Raw genomic sequence first — 16,442 nt, 5'->3', positions numbered from 1 at the left:
ATGTTTTCTAAAATAAAAAGTTCATAAATATCATTTTTTTACAATAACTATATTTGATCATTCTAAGCAGCACACTTTTTAACACCCCTAAATTAGGATGAGTCTTAGAATTGATGTCAGCTCACCATCAACCGCATGGCCTCAGGCTCCTGGAGCCACGAGCTACTCTCCTGCTCCATGAGGATCCACCCTCCACTCCCAGTTTTCCCAGCCCTTCTCCCAGCCTGGTCTGCACAGTCCCTCTAGCCTGTGTCCTCTCAGCTGAGGACAAGCCTGAACAGTCCTTGGACTGCAAACTGAGGGCTTTTAAACCAGGCAAGCATGCTGGAGGTCAGAGTGAAAAACTGCATCATTATCCAGTTCTGATACTGGTTACAAGCTCTTGGTAGGGTGGACAGTTAAAGGACTGAGAAAAAGGCATGTGTAGAAGTTGGAAAAGCTTCAGTGCTCTGTACAAGTGTCTTACTGCCCTTGCACCCCACCCTCTGCAATGAGAAATCCCTCCCTTCATCCATTTTTAGTAACCATAGAATGTAATATCTGGAAAAGCAAAACTAAATATAATCAGGTGGTCAAACTTTTATTTTCTTACAAAATGCTATAGAAATGAACCCAAACTAAACAGATATGTACATGTATATATGTACAAAATTTTACTTCTGAAAAAGAATCTATAAAAATAGATGATATTAAAAAAACTTAAAAAGATTTAAAACCAATACTATGAAATTGATTTTCTTAAAGTAATAGTAATCTTAAATTGCTGGTTGTAGTTGGTTTTCTAGGTTTATTTATACGTTTGATTGTGGTTGGATATATAAAGGAGTTTCTTTCATTTCAGAATGCCTCCAGTCTCATTTTATTATATCAAAGAGTCCAGAATTTTTTTCCCTTCACAAATCCCTCAACATCAGGACAAGGCATGTTAAGTTACAAATCAACTTTGGTCATCATCTTCTTCTTGAGTCACAGGTCTGAAAGGCAACGTAGTTTGTCCTCTTTCAGGATCAGACATTCGGAGAATTCTTATCAGTTTACTGGACGGAAGTGAACTAGAAGAAGCAAAATCAATTACTCAAATTTCCAAGAAACCTTTTACCAATTAAAAAAAATTCTAATATTACCTCATGAAAATATAAAGCTAAATATTTGGCTATTATCTGGGATATATCTAATATCTAGAGTTCTAGGAGAAACATTATTTGCAATAAGGAAATAATTTGTTTTCAATTTTAAAAATTAACTTCCTGCTAGATCCCATGGGTTTTCAGTTTGGAGGAAAAGAAAATGAAAGAGATTTAGATATCAACTATTTTAAATTTCTGTTATTGTCTAGCAAGGAAGGAGTTAGCTGAATATTCCCAACCACAAATTTAGATCCCCATATAATCACATGGCTACTTTAGACACAGAATATTAACTCTAGGTGACACAGTGCTTGACACATTGTAGGCACCCAGTAAATACTGACTGACAGCAGCGTACAGCTCTTTGTTTAGAAAGATTGACATTTGTAAGTCACCAAGAGAAAAGAGGCAAGATTAGGGAAATCATAAATCATTTTAGTGCAAACAGAATTACTAAAATTATATTACTTTAGTTTGTCATCATAACTACAAAGAAGCAGACTCAAAACAGAATAGTAACAACTTGCTTCAGTTACGAAAGGGAAGTAATACAAGTAAAATTTTAAGTATCTCGAAAAGAGAAAAACATCCCAAATCTCCTGAACTAGTAGGGGAGCTAATTTTTATTTTCATTGGTCTTGTATGTATTTGTATTTTAAAAATTAAAATTGTAAAAGATTTCTTTCCGCCTTTTATATACTTGATATGTATCTAGAAAGTTTTAAAAAGTTACCTCATGCTTTGAGGTGTGAGCAAGATAAACTGTCTAAAGCGCTGGGAATCTGCCATCTTCAGGATCAAGTCCATGGCAATTCTCCTATTAACCATATCCTGAAAAACAAAGGCAAAAGTTAGGATTGCCATTGTGTAAGTCACGTTTCTGTAAAAGCAGCATTCTGTGGGCTGATACGAGCTCCTGGATTTTCATCCAGGGATCAGTCATTACATTACCTATGATGTCCAAGAAATCTATTATACTGGAAAAGAAATACCAGAAACTATTAGGAGAAAATTGGCTGGGTGCAGTGGCTCATGTTTGTAATCCCAATGCTTTGAGAGGTGGAGGTGACAGGATCAATTGAGGTCAGGAGTTCGAGACCAGCCTGGGCATAATAGCGAGACCCTGTCTCTACCAAAAAAAAAAAAAAAAAGTTGGGCATGGTGGTACATGCCTGTCGTCCTAGCTACTCGGGAGGTCGAGGCAGGAGGATCACTTGAGCCCAGGAACTCAAGGGTATAGTAAGCTATGATCGCACCATTGCACTCTAGCCTGAATGACAGAGTGAAACCCCATCTCTAAGGGAAAAAAGAGAAATTCTTAGGGGATAATAACTGAATAAATATGTCTTTCAGGTAATTTCTATAGTCAAAATATTTGTATGCATGGCCCCCTCCCTCAAATATGTGTAGCAATTGAAATAATCAGAAAATATTCTCCTGACACAACTAAAGGTTAGAGAATAAATCTAATTTGTACAGTAATGGTTAATGAGTCAGGGGAGTAACAAAAGTGGCTAGTCTCAAATTCATTAAGTCTCTCAAATTTTCCCTCAATGATAAAGGTTAAGTTTTAAAAAAGTCTGCCTCTCCCCATTACCTCTACCATTTGTACAGTGTAAACCAATTTGAACTTACAGACCAATTTCTTGATTATATCTTTAAATAAGTTAAATAGCACATCAGGGTATAGAAAAAAAATAATGCTTAGTTATAATAGGTTTTGGGATTAAATGATCTAGACCTGTGGCTACATTTTCTGAGTTAAATAATAGTAAAAGAAAATCAAAGTGTTCTTCAATCCCCTTGAAAATTCCTAAAAGTTGAAATCATTGACACACGAACACGTATATTTTAAAGGTCTTAATTTAATACTATATGTGGTGCTGGGCGCAGCAGCTCATGCCTGTAATCCCAGCACTTTGGGAGATTGAGGCGGGTGGATCACTTGAGGCCAGGAGCTCGAGATCAGCCTGGCCAATATGGCAAAACCCAGCCTCTACAAAATATACAAAAATTAGCCGGGCATGGTGGTGCACACCTGTAATCCCAGGTACTCAGGTGGCTGAGTCACAAGGATCAATTGAATTCAGGAGGCAGAAGTCGCAGTGAGCTGAGATCACGCCACTGCACTCCAGCCTGGGTGACAGAACGAGACTGTGTCCTGAAAAAAATAAGTAAATAAATAAAAAATAAAACTGTATGTGGCAATACAGCATGGAGATTTAGAACAAGGGCTGTGGAGTCGAAATGGGATACAAATCCTGGCTATATTGCTCAATGGCTCTGATTATAAAAATTCCATCAGGCATATGTACTGTGAGAGGCCTATTATTTTATAACAAAACTGCCAAAGTACCCAAAAAAAAATTGTTTTCCTTGGATTAGCTCACAGAACTTGGATACATTCTTCTGAATAATTTCATTGGGGCAAAGTGCCATTCTGATTAAGAAGCTCTAAGTTTCTGAAAGAGAAAGGAGCTGCTTAGAATTAAATCTGACATACAAGATGAGTGATAAGACTGCACAGCACCATTCTGGACAAAAACACTGCATGGAAAGAATAATCATCTTCTATGACTCGTGATTAGCTCTGAAGACAATTCTTGGAGGAATATCTAACCCATTTTCTGCAATAGTATCATAGAAAAAAATTGACACTGAAGTATTATACAGCACTCACAGGTATAAATTCTGATTCATGAATACACACTTACTACACGGTCATTATAGACTAGGCATTAGGAGACATAAATATCTAAGATATAGCTGATAACCTCAAAATGCTTACTATCTGGTAGGGGATTCAGATATAAAAATGGGCAACTGCAACAGAATAAAAAATAGTATAAAATACTATATAATAACATAAAGCATTTTTATATTTTTATCTTAAAAATATAAAAGTAATATATATTATGAGTTGATGTAAGGTAGTGCAAAGGAAGCTCTGAGAAGTTCCTCATCCTGCCTGATAGGGTACGGCGGTCACAGAAGTCTCACAAAAGTGGCGTTTGAACAATGTTCTGAAAGATGAGTAGAGTGACATGTGATTAAGGAGGGCATACCAGGCAGAGGCACCATGTTTGGAGAATTACAAATAGCTTAGAACAGCTGAAAAACGTAGGCAGGTACGATATCATGAAGGGTCTCAAAGCTACCCTAAAGAATTAAACATTTATTCCATATATAATAACCTCCAAAGGGTTTTACATAGATGAATGACCACCATCAGATCAACCGTAGAAATGTAAACCTGTCAAAATGGTGGAGGACGGACCGAAGGGGCCACACGCAAGCCTGGGAGTCCGGAGAAGAGGCTATCACCACAGGTATGAGGCGAAGATAGGGGGATGAGAGGAAGAATGTCAGTGAGAAAGGAGAAGAGGGCAGAGACCAAAGAGCAGTCTTAAAGGAGAAGCGGACAGAGGTCAGACTTGAATAAGGAAGAATCAAAGGTAAATCACAGGTGTCAAAGGTAGGTGACTGCACTGGAAATGACAGTTTGCATTCATCAAGGTAGGGAATTCAGGAAAAGAAAGAGGCTTTGAGATGAAGGCACATTCAACCTCGGGCCTGCTGAATTTCAGATATTGGTTGTTTGCCAGGTGATGTCTAACAGGGCATCTGGGTCTAGAGTAGAGGAGAGACGTCAGGATGTGGTGCTATGAGTTGGTAGGTATCTGTCCATATGCGGGTAGTAGTTTTGGGGACTGTGATATGTGTATATGTGTAGGGGGAAGTAGGATATGGAATTCAGGAAAATCAATAACACTATAACAAGCAAACAAAGATCTCAAATGCTTAAGTGCAACAGAATTAGGGGAGGCAGCTTAGCAGATTAAGAACGAAGAACAGAAAAACAGGAAAACCAGGAAAGAGAGGGTGGCAGCTGGTAAGAAGACATTTTAAGGGATGGAGGATAGGTCTATGGTGTCAAATACTTTAAAAAATAAGGTAAGATTAAAGCTCATTTATAACCTTTGCTAAACAAGTTTTGCTAGAGTAGTGTCATCTACATCCAGATTACAGTTAGATTGAGCAAACAATGAGATATGAATTAGAAAATAATTGCTAATTTATGAGAACTTACTATATGCCTGAAACACAGTAAGTATAATGTATGAAAGACACCATCTGAGCCTCACTCTAACCCTGAGAGGTAGGAATTAGTAATAACATTGTTTTGTAGATGAAAAAATTGAGACCCAATAAGTAGAGATATTTTGCCTGTCAGAGGTAGGTCTCAAATCCTATGCTTTTTAACCGGAAATTCAAAAGTTCTTGTTCGCTTATGTTCTATACATTGTTCTGAAATGTGTGGGTATGAAGGAACAGTAAACAGTGGCTAGGGTGAGTCAAAGCCAGGGTGGTGAACAGGTTATAATTTTGTATTAAAACAAAAAGTCTGAACATATTTATAGGTTGATGAAAATAAGCTGGGAGAGAGGGTGAGGGAGAAAACGCAGATATGATGGAAGGCACGGATATCCATGCTGGTGGAGAAGAGGAGGACCCCTCCAGGGTCTCTAGGGGTACTGTGTGCATAGAAGCAAGGGAGAGAACTCTAGTTCTTTAGTTCTTCCCCACTACTGGTCACAGAGTAAAGAATCAGGGCAGGCTCTTTCCTGTTAGGGGTAAAACTAAAGAAAGATTTCCTTCCTTTAGAAGTATATGTTTCAAACAAACAAAAAAATGAAAAAGAGAATTTAAAATTTAACAATACCATGTAGACATCAAATTCATCCAGGCATCTGAAAGGAGATTCCGCGATGGACCATAGCGAAAGAATAAAACACACTGTGGAGAAAGAACGTTCGCCTCCAGACAAGGCTCTCATGTCATTGAAAGCAGCTTTATTTCCTTCTCCAGGCTGAACCTTGAAGAGAATGAGTTGACAAGGAACAAAAAACTAAGTAAATGAAAGGCCAGATTAAATTCTTTACAAGACAGATAAATAATAGATTTACAGGAAAAAGGAGATGGGAATAAAATGACTTAGTGATTTGGAAATATCCATTCCTTTCAAAAAATTATACAGTAAAACAGTTACACGTATAATGGTACTTTTTGCTCTACTGCAAGAGAATAAAACTGAAAACTTTTTTCACCATAACTGAATCTAACAGACCAAAATTCCAAAGGCTTACTAATTTAAAACAATTTTTTTTTTCTGAAACAGGGTCTCACTCTGTCAACCAGGCTGGAGTGCAATGGCATGATCTTGGCTCACTGCAACCTCTGTCTCCCAGGCTCAAGCGATCCTCCCACCTCAGCCTCCCAAGTAGTTGGGACCACAGGAGTATGCCACCAAGGCCAGCTAATTTTTGTATTTTTTTTTTTTTCAGGTGGAGATGAGGTTTCCCCATGTTGCCCAGGCTGGTCTCGAACTCCTAGGTTCAAGCAATCCTCCCGTCTCAGCCTCCCAAAGTGCTGGGATTACAGGTGTGAGCCACCACACCCGGCCCTGAAACTTAAGCTTCAAACATTTAAAAGTGCTGAGATTTTTTGTTACTTGAATTATAGTGACACCTAGTGGTTAAGCTGCATTAAAAGTAATTACTGAACGTCAAAAGGACAGAATCAACTTTAAAAAGCTTACACTGGCCAAAGAAGTGCATTGAAATATATCTTTTAAAAGATTTAAAGGATTGCTTTAGGAATCCTTTAAAGGAACCTAGGAGTTCGAGACCAGCCTGGGCAACACAGGGAAACCTCATCTCCACATGCACACATACACACACACACAAAAATACAAAAACTAGCCAGCCATGGTGGCATACTCCTGTGGTCCCAACTACTTGGGAGGCTGAGGTGGGAGGATCGCTTGAGCCTGGGAGACAGAGGTTGCAGTGAGCCAAGATCATGCCATTGCACTCCAGCCTGGTTGACAGAGCGAGACCCCATCTCAAAAAATATATATAATATATTTCTTTTGTATTGTATTTATTTTGAATTCTAAATAAAATCTTTTAAAATTTAAATAATTTTAAATTTCTTTTAAAAGCTAAATAAAATCTTTAAAAAATTCTTTACTAAATAAGGGCCCATGGAAACAATAAGAAAGCAACTAATAAAATTAACAGCAAATCATTCACACAATTTCCTAGAATATACAATAACATTAGGAAGGGTTCTATTTTTTTGACAAAATTCCAGATACACATATATGCATACAAGGTGAAAAAAGAGCAACAACTAGTTTCATATCAATAGCAGACATACAGCTTCCAATACTTTTCAATTCACTGTTTGAAAAGTGATACTGCTCTCAAGTGAGCATTCATTTATTTTTTAGTATTAACATTATTAATATTCTAAGGTAAAAATTCCAATTCTAAACCTACTCTAAAATTTTACATCTATCATAAGTCTAAACAAACCAAACCAACAATCAACCAAATAAAAATTCCCACATAAAAGCAAGAACTAAATACCAAGATGCAATCTTGCCCCCAAACTGTATTTTGCACCAATTTAATAAATGAAGCCCCAGGTAAATCTGGGAGATCTAGCTTTTACCCTCTCATCTATTACTAACATATCATGGAACTTCAGTGTCACTTTCCTTATTAGTAAAATGAAGGTCACATAAGTTAAAGATTCTTCTGATATTCTTTTGAAAAACAGAGATGACAACATCAGAAAGTCTAGCTTGAGTTGTTTTGTATAGTTAGCTCTGGAGATAAATTATTCAAGCACTTCTAATACTTTCCTTTTTCTCCATTTTTTTATTACGGTAATAGTTTTTATAAAGAACACAAAAGTGTACAACTCAATTTTTACATGAATACATACACACACCTGGTAACCACTACTGAGATCAAGACACAAGAATGTCCCCAGCATCTAAGCAAACTATTTGTATATTACCATCCCTGAAAAGGTAACTATTATTCTGATTTTAATCACCCAAAATCAATTTTAACAGTTTCTGAACTTCATATGTAGAGGTTACACATACTCTTTTATACATATACTTCATATTTATATACACTATGTACATCCTTGTAACTGGCTTCTTTTACTCACCATTGTCAGATCATCTATGTTGTGTGAAACAGCAGTTTGTTATTTTCATTACGGAACAGTATGTCACTGTTTGAATATACCCGAATTTATCCATTTGACTCTAGGTAGACACTGGGTTGCTCAGTTTTGGGCTATGATAAATAAAACTTCTTTGAACATTTTCAAATATATCTGTTTGAGAAAATAAGCACTAATTTTTTCTTGGGTTTATGCCCAAGAATGGAGCTGCTTTAACAGACATTGACAGAGAGGTTTCCAAATTAGTCTGACCAAGTTATACTCGCACAAGCAATATATGAGAGTTGCAATTCCACATCCTCACCAACACAAAATATTGCCAGTCTTGTTCATTTTCATCATCATAATAACGGTGTGACAGTAACTTACTGTGGTATAAATAATATTTCTCTGATGACTAACAGCACTTTTTCATGTGTTTACTCACCATTTAGATACGTTAAAGTGGTTTCAGTTTAAGCCTTTTGACTATTTTAAATGTGATGTCAGTCTCTTTCTTACTACTATTTTTAAATTCTAGGTAAGTCCTTTATTCCATGTATGTATCACAAATATCTTTTCCTAGTCTGTAGCTTCTTTTATCACTTGTTTAATGTTACTTTTTGATGAAGAGAAGTTCTTAATTTTAATAAAGTCCAAATTATCAATCTTTTCTTTTGAGTAGGTTGCTTTTTGTGTCCCATTCAAAAAATCTTCTCAAAAACACACGAAGACATTCTCTTCTTTTAGAAGCTTTATTGTTTTAAATTTAGGTCTATGATCAATTTCTAAATTACTTTTTATACATAAAGTTAGGGGGTCAAATTTTGCTTACTGTTTATTATTTAAAAAAATTTTTTTTTTTTTTTTAGACAGAGTTTCGCTCTTGTTGCCCAGGCTGGAGTGTAATGGTGTGATCTCGGTTCACTGCAACCTCCGCCTCCCAGGTTTAAGTGATTCTCCTGCCTCAGCCTCCCGAGTAGCTGGGATTACACGCATGTGCCACCATGCCCAGCTAATTTTGTATTTTTAGTAGAGATGGGGTTTCTCCATGTTGGTCAGGCTGGTCTCGAACTCCCGACCTCAGATGATCCACCCACCTCAGATGAGAAGACCACCCTCTTCCACAGCCTTGCAGTGGAGTCCTGTCATTACATACATGTGTGATTTATGCATATAGGTAAGGTCCTCCTCAGGTGTCTATTGTTTCATTGCTATTGTACATTTGCTTTCTACTCTCCAATTTCTGCTCTTACATCACTGTATCCTTCTCTCTACTTGAATTTATAATACGCTTTTTTCCTTTTAGCATCCTGAGATAGAACTTAGATTATTAATGTTCAGCCCTCCATTTTTACTAATGTATATATTTAGAGCTATAAATTCCCTTCTGAGAAATTCTATGGCTGTATCATACAAGTTTTGATGTTTTCTTTTTATTGTTGTTTGATTCAAAATTATCTTCTAATTTCTATTTGATTTCTTTTTTGACCTACAGATTATATAGAAATGTGCTACCTAATTTTCTAACATTCATTAAGTTTTAAGGTTATCTGTTATTTCTAGTTTCATTCCACTTTACAATATATTCTGTATGACATCAATCCTTTGAAATTTGTTGAGATTTGCATTATAGCCAGGAAATGGTCTATTTTGGTAAATGTTCCACATGTACTTCAAAACAATATACACTCTGTGGTAGTTTTCATGATGTATCTTTTATCATATTTTACTTAGGATCTTCTCTGTCCTTATGTTAATATTTAAGGTGTATTTTGATAAACAGCATACAGTTAGTTTTTGTATTTTTCTTTTCAGCCTGTTTTTAATTTAATAATTTAGTGCACTTACACTTAATGTAATTACTGATATATCTAGATTTGAGCCATGCATCTCCTTTCAATTTGTTCCATATGTTCTTTATTTCTCTTCCCTTTTTGCCTTCATATAATTGAGTATTTTTGTTTTCCATTCCTTTTATTTGGTCTCTGTTAGCTTTAAAATTATACATCCTTTTAAAATTCAGTGGTTACTCTAGAGATTGCAATATGTATTGCTGATGTATTCGTTTATCTTAAATTCGTATTGGTATTACTTCCTGAAAAGTACAAGAACCTTACAACAGTTTAGAACTCCATGTACTTCTATTCTCTTTTTGTGCTATTGTCATATATTTGACTTTTACAGCTTCTAAGCCCCTCAAGACTTGGGTGTCTATTCAGCAATATCATTATTGTTGATTTAGACGGACGAAACTGTTTTGTATTTACCCATAGATTTATCTTTTGCATTCCTATCTCTGTTCCTGCTGCAGTTCCATGTTTCCATCTGTGACCATTTTTCTTTCATCTGAAGATGTTCTTTAGTATTTCTTGTAGGCCAAGCATACTGAAGAATAATTATTTCAGCTTTTGTTTGTCTGAAAACTAAGATGTTTCATCTTCATTTTTGAAAGGTAGTTTTGCTAGTTACTGAATTCTAGATATCAGTTTTTAAAAATAATTCTGCTAGCACTTTAAAGTCTGTCAGGTAACATTTACCTTCAGAATTTCTGTTAAAAAGTCTGCCTTCGGTTTTATTGTTGCTCTTTCGAAACTAATGCATATTTTTTGTCTTGCTACTTACAAAAAGGTAAGGTTACCTCTTTGTTTTTGGTTTTCAGCTATTTGACTATCATATACATTTTAGGTGTGGTTTTCTTTATATTTACCTCACTTGTAGGTTGCTGAGGTTTCTGAATCTAGATTGATGTATTTCAGTTTTGAAAATTCTCAAACATTATCTCTTCAAATATTCTTTCTGCTCATTCTTTGTTCTATCCTATCGGGACTCCAACTATGTTAAACTTGCTGGTTGTGCTCCTCATATCTCAAACTCTGTTCAGTGTTTTCTGTTTTTATGCTGTTCAATTTAGATATTCCTTTCGACCTGCCTTGATTAGTTGATTTTGTCTTCTGTTGTGTCCAGTTGGCTGTTAAATCCATCCAATGAGTTCTTAATTTCAGATGCGGCACTTTTCAGTTTTAAAATATTCTTGTAGCTTCCAATTCTGTATTGAAATTGTGGATTCCAATTCTATGTTGAAACTCTGGATCTGTTTTGTCCATTTTGTTTATGATTAACTCTATGTTCTTTAACAAATTAATCATGGTTAAAAATACTAGTCTGCTTTCTCTTGTAATTATCATCTGGTAGTCTGGTTCTATTTCCTACTTTAAAAAAAATTATCAGTCACCTTTCCATGCTTCTTCATATATGTGGTAACTTTTACAGCTTTAAGTATAAATGAAATATAATAAGCTGCATATATTTAAAGTGTACAATTTGATAAGTCTTCCAATTTTATTCTTCATTTTCAAAGCTGTTTTGGCTATTTTAGGCCCTTTGCATTTCTATATGAATTTTAGGATCAGCTTGTCAATTTCTACAAAAACTTCTGCTGGCATTTTAATGAAAATTGAGTTGAGTCAGTCTGTATATCAATTTGGGAAGAACTTACTTCTTAATAATACTGAGTCTTCTGATCTAGCAACACCCTATATCTCTCCATTTATTTAGATCTTCTTTAGCTTCTCAGCGTCTATTTTAGTAGTTTTCAGTGTACAGGTCTTAAATATCTTCTGGCAGATTTTTCCCTAGGTAGTTTATATTTTTGATGTTAATATAAATAGTATTTTTTAAAATTTCAATTTCTAATCATTTGGTGCAAGTATATAGAAACGTAATTCACTTTTGCATACTGATTGTGTCTGCAACCTTGCTAGTTATGACTTCAACTAGTTCTAGTAGCTCTTTTTGTAGATTCCATCAGATTTTCTGCAGAGATAACCATATTATTTGTGGATCAAAAGAATTTTACTTCTTCTGTTCCAATATACATGCCTTTTAGTTCTTTTTCTGGGCTAACTGCACTGGCTAGAACCTTTAGTTCTACTTCCGAATATAAATGGTGAGTGTGGACAGAACTGCTTTCTTCCTGATCTTAGGGGTAAGCACTCAGTCTTTATTACCTTATGCTTGATATTTTGTGTAAAAGATCAATGGCGTCTCCAAATGTACAATATTTCACTAAAGAGGGGCCCCCTTTCCTTATATTAGGCTTGAGGTATGATAGGGCTCACAGTCAATAAGGGAGAAAGCTGGGTTGGGCTTAAATTGCAACTTTCCTAAGACTTAGTCCATTTATCATTCATAACTGTTCCTTGGGCCAACTGTGCACAAGATCAGAACTTAGGAATTGACTAACTGAAATATTAGTTAGGTGCCTAGCAGTTCCCTTCCCAAGTTTCTACTCTGTCTTGTCAGCCCTCCTACTACTACTAGACTACTCAAAGTCCAGAATCAGCAAACACTCCCAGGAAAGAAAACGTCCAGCAATTGTCAGCTTACCTTGGACAGGCTCCCCTGTCCCTTGGAATTCCAATTTGTCTACTCATTATTGTTTAGACAGCTTTCCAATGTCTTTAAAAATAAAAGTTTTGTAATTTCCCTGGCTTTTTCATAGTCTGCAGTGAGAACAATAGACTACCATGACATACTACCTTCCCTATCAATAAGCACAATTCCTCCCAATACTTTCAAAATTGTATCTTTAATAATTGCGTCTTTTAAAAACCAAAGGTGCGTAAAGAGGAGTTACCCATGATCTACTGGTAGAAATTAAAGAGAGAGTAAAAGTTAACTTTCTAATATGGTTAAAATGCAGAGCTTTTAAACAAAAAAGATGTTCCAAAAATTTAACATTTATTCTAAGTATTAAAATGAAAGGATAAGATTTATGGTAACTAACAGTAGTAGGTAATTATTTGAAAATTCTGCCCCAGAATATTTAGAGTGGGTACTTGTTCCTGACCTCCTGACTACACATTTTTTTAATGCCTTATCTCCATACACCCTCTTTTAACACATGACTGTGAAAGAACCCATAAAATCAAGTTGAACAGGGTAGTTGTTTTTACTCAAAAGTGGCCAGATCTAAGGACAACTTCAGAAGTAAATAGTATAAACACAATTAAGTGGGGAAGAACCATCTTTGCTTCCTTTTAGGAGACTGGAGACTATGTACTTTCCATAAAGTCCCAAATAACTTAAAATACTGTGTAAATTTTAAAAGGGAACTAGTGGAGTAGAAAGACAAGGTAAATACTTGTCACTGAAAAAAATTTCCCAATTATCACCCTAAGAAAATAATGTGTTTGTCTAAAAATAAAATCTACGCTAGCAGCTTTATTTAGTAAGACCGATTTAAATTCAACACGTTGGCAAAGACCATCCTTAACTTAAAAATCAAAGACAATAGGTTAAAGTTTATCAATGTTTTCTCAAAAGAAAAGCAGCAGGCTGGGCATGGTGGCTCACACCGATAATCCCAGCAATTTGGGAGGCCAAGGCAGGAGAATTGCTTGAGGCCAGGAGTTTAAGACCAGCTTGGGCAACATAGTGAGACCTTGTCTATACAGAAAAAAAAAAAAAAAAAAAAAATTAGCTGGGCATGGTGGCATGCACCTATACTCCTAGCTACTCGGGAGGCTGAGGCAGGAGGGTCGCTTGAGCCCATGAGTTCAAGGTTACAGTAAGCTATGATCGTACCACTGCACTCCAGCCTGGGCAATAGAGTAAGACTCTGTCTCTAAAAAAAAACTCAAGAAAAATAGAAAAGAAAAGAAACAACTAGTTTTTCTAATGATTAGGATGAAAAGAATTAAGATACTTACTGATATACTTAGAGTTTCATTCTTGTGGTCAAAATTCATTTTTCCACAATAGGCCCGCTGAGACAGTAAGTTGTCAAAGTACAATTTGCAACGTAAAGTCAAACACCTTGAAATTTAAAAATTAGGCACATTAAAAAGAGGGCAAAGATTTTTTAAAAACTATATTCCGCATGATCTAAGCATGTTAGAAAACCAGATGGAAATATGCCAAAATGTAAACATTGGTTACTCATTTAATAGTTGAGTTTTAGGTAATATTTTTTGCCTTGTGTCTTTATATTCATTTATGTCCCTACATTTTCACCAGTTCATTTACTTTTACAACAAAAAAATTAATGAAATGAATTAAAGAGTCATCTCACATTTAATATAACCCATTATACCATAGTCAGTGCTTAGGAATGTACCAGTCATTCAACTAATTAATAATCTAAGGCATTACCCTAATACATTACAAAGGTATCTTGTCCTTGAGAGGATTAACTGTAATGGTGACAAGATAAACAGACAAAGTATTTATTTGCCTCCTTCTAACTTCACAGTAGCAAAAAAGCTAAGGGCACTCTCTTAAGCACTGGGTACCTCTAATGCCTTACACTTTGCTTGGCACAATGCAAACTCTATCTTTCCTTCTCTGTATATTAGATGGCATTTTACTGTAAGGAACTTTCCCTTCTTCCTCAATTCTTTATTTCCTTATCTAACTTTCTATTTATCAGAATAGATTAGGGAGTCTGATATTCATTGGCTTTATTTTTCCATTATTCACACCATCTATTACTATCCTTATTGAGATCCTCAAACTGTCCTAGATTTTTCCAATGGGCACCCCTTCAAGCTGGATGTGCCCCCATTTTTTTTTCAGCCCTTCCTTCCTCTCTGCCATAGTATGAGGCTCATCTGTACCTTCCCTGCCCAGCTCTGGAATCTGCCATTTCTCCATGGAGCCCTGGTTCCTTTTAGTGGGGAATGGTATTTAGAAAATAAAATCTGCATGGTAAGTCACTGGCTGTGGTTTCATAACATCTTTACTCCCTAGTAAGCCTAAGGCTCATTTCTCTGGTATTCTTTTCCTTTCTATTTCCCTCCTTGAACTGCATTAAATTCCCACACTAGAAATCACTGATAGCCTGAGTTTCCTTCTGCTGCCACAGCACCCACTGCTAGCTGGTTTTCAGAATTTTCTGTTAACTTTTCTTTCAATACAGATATGTATTCATTCATCGCTTCCATTCATGGGATGTCTAAAAGAGATTGTTGTCATAAAATGGCAAAGTTCTCCAGAGTAAAGACATAAACAATTTTAAAAATTAGGTCGTTTTTACTTCCCTCCTAAGACTGAGTAAACAATATGAAATATGTCAGTGGTGAAGAATCATATGGAGGTAATACAGGCATACTTCAGAAATACTGCAGGTTCAGTTCCAGACTACCACAAAAAAGGCGAATATTGCAATAAAGTGAGTCACACACATTTTTTGGTTTCCCACTGCATACAAAAGTTTTGTTTACACTATTGTTGATATTTTGACTTCCTCCCATGAATCATAAATGTTCTTAATGGTATCTAGAATGATGAGTCCTTTCCAGAAGGTTTTCAATTTACTTTGCTCAGATCGATTAGAGGAATCACTATGTACAGCAGCTATGGTCTTACAAAATGTATTTCTTAAATAAAAGACTTGAAAGTTAAAATTACTCCTTGATCTACGGGTTACAGAATGGATGTTAGTAGGCATGAAAACAACATTAATCTCCTCGTATATCATATCAGCTCTTGGGTGACCAGGTGCACTGTCAATAAGCAGTAACATTTTCAAAGAAATATTTTCTTCTGAGCTGTAGGACTCAATAGTGGGCTTAAAATATTCAGTAATCCATGATGCTATAAACAGATGTGCTCTCATCAGGCTTTGTTTTTCCATTTGTAGAGCACATACAAAGTGGATTTAGCACAATTCTTAAGGGTCCTAGGATTTTCAGATGGTAAATAAACATTGGCTTAAACTTAAAGTCACTAGCTTCATTTGCCTCTAATAAGAGACTTAGCCTGTCCTACGAAGCCAGGCATTGACTTCTCCTTTCCAGCTATGAAAGTCCTAGATGGTATCTTCTAATACAAGGCTGTTTTGTCTGTGTTGAAAATCCATTGTTTAGTGTAGCCACTTTCATCAGTTATCTTAGTCAGATCTTCTGGATAATGTGCAGCTTCTACATCAGCACTTGCTGTTGCACCTTGCGCTTTTATATTACAAAGACGGCCTCTTTCCTTCAACCTCATGAACAAACCTCTGCTAGAGTCATACTTTTCTTCCGCAGCTTCCTCACCTTTCTCAGCCTTCATTGAATTGGAGAATTAGGGCATTGCTCTGGTTTAGGTTTTGACTTAAGGGAATGTTGTAGCTGCTTTGATCTTCTATCCAGATCATTGGAACTTTCTTCATATCAACAATAAGGCTGTTTAATTTTCTTATCATTAGTGTGTTCACCGGAATAGCACTTTTAATTTCCTTCAAGAACTTTTCCTTTGTATTTACAACTTGGCTAACTGGCACAAGAGGCCTAGCTTTTGGCT

General features: G+C 35.8%; 1 protein-coding gene across 3 annotated transcripts in view; it reads right to left on the bottom strand.

Annotated features, from left to right (window-relative positions):
* Positions 1–564: 564 nt before the first annotated feature.
* The window catches only part of SMC6 (structural maintenance of chromosomes 6), an 88,898-nt gene continuing 73,020 nt past the window's right edge, over positions 565–16,442 (bottom strand). For all 3 annotated transcript variants that reach the window (XM_054472388.2, XM_054472399.2, XM_063648934.1), the window contains 4 exons: positions 13,868–13,973; positions 5,851–6,003; positions 1,861–1,958; positions 565–1,052 (listed from right to left, as the gene is read on the bottom strand). In XM_054472388.2, coding sequence (XP_054328363.1) covers positions 938–1,052; positions 1,861–1,958; positions 5,851–6,003; positions 13,868–13,973 — 472 coding nt within the window. In that variant the 3' untranslated portion in view covers positions 565–937. The remainder of the gene's footprint in view (positions 1,053–1,860; positions 1,959–5,850; positions 6,004–13,867; positions 13,974–16,442) is intronic.

Source organism: Pongo pygmaeus, chromosome 12, assembly GCF_028885625.2.
Source record: "Pongo pygmaeus isolate AG05252 chromosome 12, NHGRI_mPonPyg2-v2.0_pri, whole genome shotgun sequence".
NCBI classification, from domain to species: domain Eukaryota; kingdom Metazoa; phylum Chordata; class Mammalia; order Primates; family Hominidae; genus Pongo; species Pongo pygmaeus.
The sequence above is the reverse complement of the archived record's forward strand: the minus strand, read 5'-3'. Positions and strand labels throughout refer to the sequence as shown.